General features: G+C 41.7%; 1 protein-coding gene across 1 annotated transcript; it reads left to right on the top strand.

The window, feature by feature from the left end:
- The first annotated feature begins 2,436 nt into the window (after window positions 1-2,436).
- diablob (diablo, IAP-binding mitochondrial protein b) lies at window positions 2,437-10,733 on the top strand. Its single transcript, XM_014196906.2, has 6 exons — window positions 2,437-2,586; window positions 2,900-3,032; window positions 3,191-3,316; window positions 7,196-7,306; window positions 7,515-7,611; window positions 9,982-10,733. Exons 1-6 carry the CDS (start codon window positions 2,546-2,548, stop codon window positions 10,173-10,175), a joined length of 702 nt encoding a protein of 233 aa, XP_014052381.1. The 5' UTR covers window positions 2,437-2,545; the 3' UTR covers window positions 10,176-10,733.
- Window positions 10,734-10,941: the final 208 nt, after the last annotated feature.

Genomic DNA, 10,941 nt, shown 5'->3' with positions numbered 1-10,941 from the left:
CAGATTTGCCAAATGGAGGGCGAGGGAGAGTTTTGTACTCTGTGTGTGGAGTAAAGATAGTCTAGAATTGTTTTCCCTTTGGTTGCACATTTAACATGCTGGTATAAATGTGGTAAAACAGATTTAAGTTTCTCTCTGGATGCGAGTTTTCCTGTTTGCTTATGGCCGTATACAGCTCATTGAGTGCGGTCTTAGTGCCAGCATCAGTTTGTGGTGGTAAATAGACAGCTACGAAGAGTATAGATGAAAACTCTCTTGGTAGATAGTGTGGTCTACAGGTTATCATGAGATACTCTACCTCAGGTGAGCAAAACCTTGAGACTTCCTTAGATATCGTGCACCAGCTGTTGTTTACAAATATAAATAGACTGACACCCCTTGTCTTACCAGAGGCTGCTGTTCTATCCTGCCGATACAGTGTATAACACCCCAGCTGTATATTATTCATGTTGTCATTCAGCCATGACTCGGTGAAACATAAGATATTACAGTTTTTAATGTCCCATTGGTAGGATATACATGCTTGTAGTTTGTCCACTTTATTATCCAACGATAGTACGTTGGCCAACAATACCAGAGGTGGAACCAAGTCCTTGTTTTACAAGTCACAAGTAAGTCTCAAGTCTTAGCAATCAAGTCCCAAGTCAAGACAGGCAAGCCCGAGTCAAGTCTCAAGTCAAGACCGTTGAGTATCAAGTCAAGTCTCAAGTCCTAAACTTTGAGTTTTGAGTCCTAAACAAGTCATAATGTGCTCTTCACCAAATGTAATACCATTTCATATTTAACAAGAGTAATAGTATATTACAATTACGCAAATCATGAATAGTTTTAAAAATATCTATATATTTATTACTTTCCAAATAAATGTTATATTTCCATGGAAATACATGGGTAGCCATGAGAAAGACCCCCCCCCCCCCCCCCAATAGTGATCAACTATCTCGGATCGCAAACGGGAAATGTAGGCTTGTACACAATTGCCCATCTCTCTCTCTCTCTCTCTCTCTCTCTCTCTCTCTCTCTGTGTGTGTGTGTGGAGAGAGTAGGCTAATGTATGTCAATGGTTATAGGAACAGCAGAAACATCAGGCAGCCAGGCTACCAACTGCCTAGCCAGTTGTAGCTCAATCTTGGGTGCAATGATCACGTTCCCGCACTGACTGACTGTGTGGAGGCTCATTGATTTAACGTTACGTTAGCCTACATGATACACTAATAAAGTAATAAAATATATAGCTGTCGGCTATATTAGCCACGATTTACCATTCTTTGTGCAGCTTCAAATGTCGAACAAAGTTGGAAATTGTTGCACCTCCGTCTGTAATTTTCGTTTCATGTTTTGCAAGTTGCAATCCTTTTTTCACCCGCCGACGTTCCTCTGCACTGCCACGCACAACTTTTTCTCAGCTGGCACAGTTTGATTGGCTCAAACTGTAATCCGTTAAATGAAGAGTTGATGCGCTGCACACTTTTTTTAATAGCATAATTTTTTATATTTGGGCTTGGGGAGGGTATCAAGTCAGGTCGAGTCATAAGGCTCAAGTCCAAGTCAAATCACGAGTCATTGGTATTAAAGTCAAAGTTGAGTTGCAAGTCATCATATTTGTGACTCGAGTCTGACTCGAGTCCAAGTCATGTGACTCGAGTCCACACCTCTGAATAACACTGATGGCACAAGCAGATTTGCTACTCATTGCCGGATCCTTACAAGGCACCCGATATCTCTGTCTCTTTCTCCTGCGAATGACAGGGATGAGGGCCTTGTTGGGTGACTGGAGAAAATCCCTCTCGTCTGACTCATTAAAGAAAGATTATTGGTCCAGTTCAAGGTGAATAATCGTTGTTCTGATGTCCAGAAGCTCTTTTCGGTCATAAGAGACTGTAGCAGCAACATTATGTACAAAATAAGTTACAAACAAAATAACACGGTTGGTTAAGAGCCCATAAAACGGCAGCCATCCCCTCTGGCTCCATCTTCTACAAATTCCTAAGTTTCCTGGAGTGCCCTGTAAGGGTGAAGGAGATTGAGGTGGCAAAAGTTAGAGCCGTCAATCGAATCTTGATTTAAAAGAATTGCGAAAACTAGTGAAGATATGGTTGTGGGCACACCAGAGCCTGTAGTAAATGTTTGCTGCCAGTCAAATGATATCCTCTGTGTTAAAAAGGTGGATTTTGTGGCGTTCATTGCCACAGTTGTAAACTGTACGGCACAAGTCTCAAATAAATCTAAGAAACTGGATATTATTGTGTCTGCAGCAGAACAGTTTTGGGGATTTTACACCTGAAGACTTGCAAACGGGGTAATGGCGCCGGAAGACCCGCCCTTCCTGGTTTCCTTGAGCTTGTGTAGGGATCAGATTTTTTTATTATGTATATTTTCTTATTTAGTTAAGTTGATTTTTTGGTCGGTTTTTTAATAGTTTTGGTTGGTATTTTGGGGAATCCTGTTTCCTTCCCGCACAGTAGGTGGCAAATGCACATTAAATTGTGCAATCGTCAAAATACCATAGAAGTCAAAGAATAACTTCCTCTTGCGTCAGACCAATATGTCGGCGTTCAGGAGAGGTTTTTTTTGTATTGGTTTGAGGTAAGTTGTCGAGCTATTAGCTAATTCACGTACTAAATTATAAGTGTGTCAAGTTTGACCTAATATAAACAGCTAGGCTATGTAAGGCCGGTGTATTTCCAAAGGGTTCACGTTAATTAGCGTTTGGATATGTCGAAACAAAACTAGCTATGCGAGCTAGCTAACATTAGCTAGATATGATTGTTTAGTTAATGTTACTGTTCTTAGCTAACTAACGTTACTCTTGTCGTGGCTACTAAATTACACGTAGGTTGTGGTATCTTGAAATGGCAATTCACTTCGTGATTTACATGTTTTTCTCTCTGTCCTCTAGCTATGCCTCAAACCTGGGGAGACTCAGTGGGGCGTTGGTGCGCCGACAAGTCATGGAATTCCCCACTGTGATCCGGAAGAACTGGATATCTCTGTCTGCTATTGGTGGCCTATGTGCAGTGCCCTTCTCACAGGTTGTTTTACACAGTTAAACGATATACAGTTTGCTAGTCATGCAGACTTGTAAGCCAGTTGTAGATTCCTTCATCAGTTGCATGTTCCAATTCAGTGGAAAACGAAACCAAAAATAAGACTAGCTAAGCTAACCATCCATCTCTATGCCCTCTTCTAGAAACAAGACAACCTGTCTCATGAGGCCTTGGTCCGCAGGGCATCCTCTTTGGTCACAGATAGCACCAACACCTTTCTCTCTCAGACCACCCTGGCACTCGTAGACTCATTCACACAGTACGTTAAGGTAACCACTTTTTCACATTACCATGTGTTAGGAGACAATTAAACTTTGGTTCTGATGTTATACTTTGTGTCCCATGCTATATAGAAGCTTTGCAGGAACATAAAACACGTTGATTCATTAGGATAGGACTTACCATAGCTGAGATCTTATTTTCAAGTTATCAGAAAAGTTCAATAAGGTCATGGACAGGTCAATGTTAATCCTTAGTCAATTGTGGCTCCAAATCACCTGTCTGGATTCTTAAATTCAACACATTTTTTTCAATATACCGTGGTCATATTGTAATTACATTTTCAGGGCTGATGTAGAGCAGGGATGATTCAAATAAAAGTATAATTTATTGAAATTGTATTTTATTCAAGTTAGACATGTAATATACAAATTAGTTTGAATGGAATACGTATTTACAGTAATTTAAGCTCAGTAATTTAAAGTAGGGTGGTAATAGTAACAACTGAATGCTTTATGCAAACCTGAGTTTGTAACAATTTGAAACAATTCATGAAATTAGAATACAACTTTTTGTACACATTTATGGAAATGAGTTACTTAATACACACACCACACAGCACCTACACAAACACCATCTCACACACAGCCTAACAGATGCACACTTCTCACTAAGTCTGAACTTCAACACAGAAGGCTACTAGTCTAAAAGCTTACTTCTAAGGTAGGCCTACCTGTTGGGTTACATTGTGATGTTATTTTTGGTGTTGATGATTTACTCTTGGTCATGGGAGGTTTTAACTGCAGCAAATAATTTGCCTAGGCACAGAAGCGACAGCCAGCTTCACAGTAAGATAATGTAGATGGGACACATTTTCAATTCACTGGCATTTAGCTATGTTTTTATCGATTGTAGGGCTTTGCTACTGAATTCTGGTAGTTTTTACTTTAAAGAATAAAACCATCACAATACAGCCAATGCCACGTAACGCTGCCTCTTACCCGGCTTGTTGCCTCAGCCAACGGCGTCAGGCACTCCCACGCAGCTAGCACTTGTCATAAAAATGAGGGTGGCTAAAGGTGAATTTGGACCAATCCCTGACAACGCATACATCTCTGAAAACATCTGAATGACAGGTTGAGGAATACACATCGCAAATATTAACTCACCAATTTCGCGGGTTTCACAAAACAGATTTGAAAGTCCTTAGCACGGCACTTGCTTTACATTTGGGCTCATCGTGTAAATATCATAATATACAGTATTGGGATTTTTTTTGTCATGGGTAGCAACTGCTACAATGTTTTCAAAATATTTTTTTGTCTTAACTATCACATTGACATTTTTGTAAAGTTCTTTCATATTGTCCATTGTTTGTCACCTAACCCCCTTCATATATCACAAAAGTCATTCTCATAGGCCAGTGTTCAGCATACCCCACTCTCCCCTAATACAGTGAAGTATGTTTAGCCATTTACATTCAACATCACCAAGTTAAGGAAAGTATAGAATTCTTTCGAACAAAGTTATCTACATATTTTTCAGGATGTTGTGTATCCTTTCTGAAACATATGGTCTCTTGGCACAACTTACCCCGGGTAAGTTAAGCATAGGGACAGGGTAAGTTGAGCCACATTGGGATAAGTGAGTGAGGGTGCTGGTAGGTCAGTTTAATTAATGGAATGTCGGTGTGATATATTGTATATCTTAAATGTATGCCTACATTCAGATATAGATCTCGCTGTTCAATATCATTTACGCTTACATTTCTTGACCAGTTGTCTGGGACAGGGATGTGCCAATTCATAGTAAATGAATCTACATTTGAGGCTTCTAAGCCCATGTGAGATTCTTGATAGAATTAGCAAGCTCAGACTCCATGGCATCGGATAAGACCTTGTGCGCTTCTGCTACTGTCATAGCCTCTCTTTCGCAAAGTACATGTTTTATTTGTCAATTTATCTCGGTGTCATTCAGTAAAAATGATCTTGCTGCTGCTCAAGTGGACTTCACACACTTCTTTGGCTGCTCTCTCAAGAACCTTGAAGGGGCTTGTTTTACTTCAGTATACATGGGGTCTGATGTTTGCTCTGTAACAATGAAAATCTTGAGTTCATTGCAAAAATACTATGCATATTATGCATAAAACAGACAAAATATAATCATAATTTGAGTGGTGGCCTTTGGCTCAACTTACCCCCAGGCAAGCATTTTTACTATTAGCCCATACAGCTACCAGGATGCACTTTCATGATAGGTTTAGGACCTCATATTGTGGCTTATAGTTTTCTTCATCAGTTGGGATCTCTATCTACTTTGGTTTAGATACAGGCATCTTGAAACCTATAACACAGTACATTCATTTGACTTTGTGAAAATCATTTGAAATGTTTTTGACATGCACTACATGACCAAAAGTATGCGGGCACCTGCTCGTCGGACATTTCATTCCAAAATCATGGGCATTATTAATGGAGTTGGTCACCCCCTTGCCGCTATAACAGCTTCCACTCTTCTGGGAGGGCTTTCCACTAGATGTTGGAACATTCCTGCAGGGGCTTGCTTCCATTCAGCCACGCACATTAGTGAGGTCGGCACTGATGTTGGGTGATTAGGCCTGGCTCACAGTCTGCGTTCCAATTCATCCCAAAGGTGTTCGATGGGGTTGAGGGCAGGGCTCTGTGCAGCCCAGTCAAGTTCTTCCACACCGATCTCGACAAACCATTTCTGTATGGACCTTGCTTTGTGCACGGGGGCATTGTCATGCTGAAATAGGAAAGGGCCTTCCCTAAACTTTTGCCACAAAGTTAAAGCACAGAATCGCCTAGAATGTAATTGTATGCTGTAGCGTTAAGATTTCCCTTCACTCGAACTAAGGGGCCTAGCTTGACACTGTGCATGGTGATCTTAGGCTTGTGTGCGGCTGCTTGGCCATGGAAACCCATTTCATGGAGCTCCCAATGAACAGTTATTGTGCTGACAGTGCTTCCAGAGGCAGTTTGGAACTCAAGTGATTGTTGCATCCGAGGACCGATTTTTGTGTTTCAGCACTCGCCAGTCCCACTCTGCCTGTAGCTTATGAATCTGAACTTCTAATATTGTCCAGTTTCAGTATATGTAGGTGTTCTAAACTCGTGCTTCTGCTTCTAGAATCATGGAACATAAGATTGCGGACCATTCAGAACACAAAGAATGTACACTTTGCGGCTGAGTTGTTGCTCCTAGACATTTCCACTTCACAATAACAGCACTTTCAGTTGACCGGGGCAGGGCAGAGATTTGATAAACTGACTTGTTGGAAAGGTGGCATTCTGTGATGGATGTTGAAAGTCACTGAGATCTTCAGTAAGGCCATTCTACTGCCAATGTTTGTCTATGGAGATTGCATGGCGGTGTGCTTGATTTAAAAAAAAAAATGTTATACACCTGTCACTAAAGGGTGTGACTGAAATAGCCAAATCCACTAATTTGAAGGGGTGTCCACATACTATATATTAAAACTGGCTTACCAGTTTGTTCTATGTGGTTTCTTCCTTCATAAATGGATTACCTCTTCCTAAATGTGGTCACGTGACTGATTTTGTGTATTGTTTACTAGAAGCAAGGGGTGGCTCAACAGACCCCACTCTCCTCTACTCAGCTTTTACTGTGGATTCATTCTACTGTCCATTCATAAACTCTGAAATGTATTTGTCTGTGACAGTGGAAGACTGCACTCTCCCAAGTTACACCAGTTATGTGGCTTTATCTTAGGTTTGACACAAACATATACAATGCGCCTGCAGCTACAGTAGGGCTATCACAGCAACGTTCACTTTAGTACACTCCACTTGTGTACACACAGTATGTACTTGTACGTGTTGGTTTGTTTTGTAAGTTTGTGCATCTGTCTGTTAGCCAGCTAGCTAATGTTTGCATTTTCTCTCTAGACTATACATACACTGGTGACCCTACACAAGCACTATGTTGCCTCAGGCAGCAAGCTGACCCCTGCGGAGGAGGACTCTGTGTGGCAAGTGATCGTTCGCCAGCGCCAGGAGGTAGGTGTCATCAGTGGTTTAAGAGGTCAAAGTCATGCACTACTCAGGCTGCCTCGTTAGCTTAGACTATTCCCTGTCAACATTCACCCGCTGTATTTGTTCATTTAACGTCACAGAAATGCAAAACAAGAGTTTTGTATGTATTTGTTTTTACTGAATGAGTAACTCAAGTCATGTCCTTGTCCCATCTCTTGCTGTCTTTGTCTAGGTGAGGGATTTGAGGGAGGACTGTAAGAGGTTTGAGTCTAACTGGATGATGGCCATCAACCTCTCTAAACTGGCAGCTGAAACGGCATACAACGCAGGTACTGTATCCTATGCACCTTCTCCCACATTGGATGATAGAAAGTAGATTTGTTAGGATTTTTATGTTAACTTCAGGTTGACCTGCCAATACCCCTAACAGTTAGCCTGGGTACCAGCCTGTTTGTGCTATCATTCCACATGACATGATGGCACAAACAGATCTGGGACCTGGCAACCTACCAGTGCTTCTGGGTCTATTGCAAGGAACATTTGCCAGTGTACTAACACAAGGTAATCTCTTGTTAAACCATCAATGCGTGCTAAAATTACCCGCACAGCTGATATCAATTGCAACCTTTGGCCACCGATTTACCACTCCCTAAAGTGGATTTCCAGGTTATTTTTAGTTCTGATTGCTGCCAACATTTTTCAAGATTTTGCGCTCTTATGGGTATAATAATCAGAACAAATGAATCCTACTTTTTAAACAGACTAAGGGCGACTTGATCTATTTGACAATCATTCCGTACAACTGAAATAAAGTATTTACTATTTTACCATGGAAAATCTACTGTGGTAATTTACTCTACATGTTGTATGAATGGAAAACTCATGTTTGTGCAGCCTCATTAATTTAGTTTCCAATTCATGTAATATTTTAATTATAATTTATCATTAAAGCATAATTTATTAGTCAATTGTGATGAGTTACATAATTTAGCATTTTATCAAATAAAATGTAGTCTAAACTCAGCAAAAAAAAGAAATGTCCTCACTGTCAGCTGCGGTTATTTTCAGCAAACTTAACGTGTAAATATTTGTATGAACATAAGATTCAACAACTGAGACAAACTGAACAAGTTCCACAGACATGTGACTAACAGAAATGGAATAATGTGTCCCTGAACAAAGGGGGGGGGGGGGGGTCAAAATCAAAAGTAACAGTCAGTATCTGGTGTGGCCACCAGCACTGCAGTACTTAATGCAGCATCTCCTCCTCATGGACTGCACCAGATTTGCCAATTCTTGCTGTGAGATGTTACCCTACTCTTCCAACAAAGCACCTGCAAGTTCCAGGACATTTCTGGGGGGAATGGCCCTAGTCCTCGCCCTCTGATCCAACACGTCTCAGACGTGCTCAATGGGATTGAGATCCGGGCTCTTCGCTGGCCATGGAAGAACACTGACATTCCTGTCTTGCAGGAAATCACACACAGAACGAGCAGTATGGCTGGTGGCGTTGTCATGCTGGAGGGTCATGTCAGGATGAGCCTGCAGGAAGGGTACCACATGAGGGAGGAGGATGTCTTCCCTGTAACGCACAGCGTTGAGATTACCTGCAATGACAACATGCTCAGTCCGATGATGCTGTGACACACCGCCCAAGACTGTGACGGACCCTCCACCTCCAAATCGATCCTGCTCCAGAGTACAGGCCTCGGTGTAGCGCTCATTCCTTTGACAATAAACGCGAGTCCGACCATCACCCCTGGTGAGACAAAACCGCGACTCGTCTGTGAAGAGCACTTTTTGCCAGTCCTGTCTGGTCCGGCGACGGTGGGTTTGTGCCCATAGGCGATGTTGTTGCCGGTGATGTTTGTTTGGTGAGGACCTGCCTTACAACAGGCCTACAAACCCTCAGTCCAGCCTCTCTCAGCCTATTGCGGACAGTATGAGCACTGATGTTGGGATTGTGCGTTCCTGCTGTAACTTGGGCAGTTGTTGTTGCCATCCTGTACCTGTCCTGCAGGTGTGATGTTCGGATGTTCCCGATCCTGTGCAGGTGTTGTTACACGTGGTCTGCCACTGCGAGGACGATCAGCTGTCCGTCCTGTCTCCCTGTAGCGCTGTCTTAGGCGTCTCACAGTATGGACATTGCAATTTATTGCCCTGGCCACATCTGCAGTCCTCATGCCTCCTTGCAGCATGCCTAAGGCACGTTCACACAGATGAGCAGGGACCCTGGGCATCTTTCTTTTGGTGTTTTTCAGAGTCAGTAGAAAGGCCTCTTTTTTTGTCCAAAGTTTTCATAACTGTGACCTTAATTGCCTGCCGTCTGTAAGCTGTTAGTGTCTTAATGACCGTTACACAGGTGCATGTTCATTAAGTGTTTATGGTTCAAGCATAGGAAACATTGTTTAAACCCTTTACAGTGAAGATCTGTGAAGTTATTTGGATTTTTGAAAGACCGGGTCCTGGAAAAGGGGATGTTTCATTTTTTGCTGAGTTTAATTATTTCAAATGGCACACATTTATTTTGTGATTTAAAAAATTAAGATCAAAGGTTTGAAGTATAGGCCTACTACTATATTCTGATGCTCCTGATAGATAGGTCATTATTTCATTGGGGGTGGGAATAGAGAACCTAGACAACGAGTGTCCACCTGTGTCCATTTTGGTGCTTGGTTGTAGACTGTGTGTGTTTTCAGGTGCCGACCAGGCGTCTGTGACAGCACAGACCAGCCTCCAGGTGGCGCAGTCTCATGTTGATCAGATCAGACAGCTCTTTAAGGATGCAGAGAAGAACCTAAAGGAGTCCAAAGCAGAGGACAGTCAAAGGATTAAGCTACCTGCCGCCATGGAGGAAGAAGACATCCCTGAGGCATATCTGCGAGAGGACTAACTCTACTTTATTACATCCATTCCCACAGTCTTGTCCACCTTATTCTGTTTGTATGATGTGACTACTAGGCCACATGGACTGTACATTGACGCTGCCTGAATGGCGGCCTAGTGGTGAAACGCCTCTTGATGCACGGAATTTAGAGTGGAGGGGATTTTCTTGTTATCACCGCTGATCAGTTATTGATAAGTTGACTCAATCATGGGAACCAATTTGTGGGTCCTATACTTTGCATTGAGTGTGAGATATATGCTCTACAAATTAAATATTGTTGTTATACTGCTAATGTGAATATCACTGCTGTCATGTGTTTTTGTGCATTTAAGCAGAGAAGTGCAATTTGAGATTACAGCTTCACTGCTGTCTTTTTTTTAGATAATGTATCAAGTACTTTTAGGAGTTAAGTGCTGAAATAACAATACTTGTATTAACTCTAAAGGTAGCCAAAAGGTGCATGTGACTCTTTTTTTTAAATTTATTTTTATTGAAGTCTGATCTTGTTTGTGTATCTATCAGTTGTCACTTTTTAAATGCAAGTAAAAAAAGGTTGGTTTCTGATTCTTGTTACTAGTATGTAACATGCCAATAGAATAGTGTTTGGTCTGGGCGGAAACACTTACATTTCTTATGCACTTTCTGTCTTTAAGTTGACTTAACATGAACTAAAGTCAAATTTTGCCTTAAGTCCATGTTAAGTATTCTTATCTCAAGTCTGAACAGGGGTCTCAAATGAGTAGCAGCATGCTGTGTTCCCAGTGTCACAGCC

The sequence above is a fragment of the Salmo salar genome, chromosome ssa04, assembly GCF_905237065.1.
Source record: "Salmo salar chromosome ssa04, Ssal_v3.1, whole genome shotgun sequence".
In the NCBI taxonomy this organism is placed as follows: Eukaryota; Metazoa; Chordata; class Actinopteri; order Salmoniformes; family Salmonidae; genus Salmo; species Salmo salar.
This window is presented reverse-complemented; position numbering and strand designations above follow the sequence as displayed.

What these genes read in the sequence shown, in the direction of transcription:
- diablob (XM_014196906.2), top strand. Translation starts at nt 2,546, where the DNA reads ATGTCGGCGTTCAGGAGAGGTTTTTTTTGTATTGGTTTGAG. An exon ending in GTGCAGTGCCCTTCTCACAG is followed by an intron (nt 3,033 to 3,190) that starts GTTGTTTTACAC and finishes GCCCTCTTCTAG; the next exon opens with AAACAAGACAACCTGTCTCA. An exon ending in CATTCACACAGTACGTTAAG is followed by an intron (nt 3,317 to 7,195) that starts GTAACCACTTTT and finishes TTTTCTCTCTAG; the next exon opens with ACTATACATACACTGGTGAC.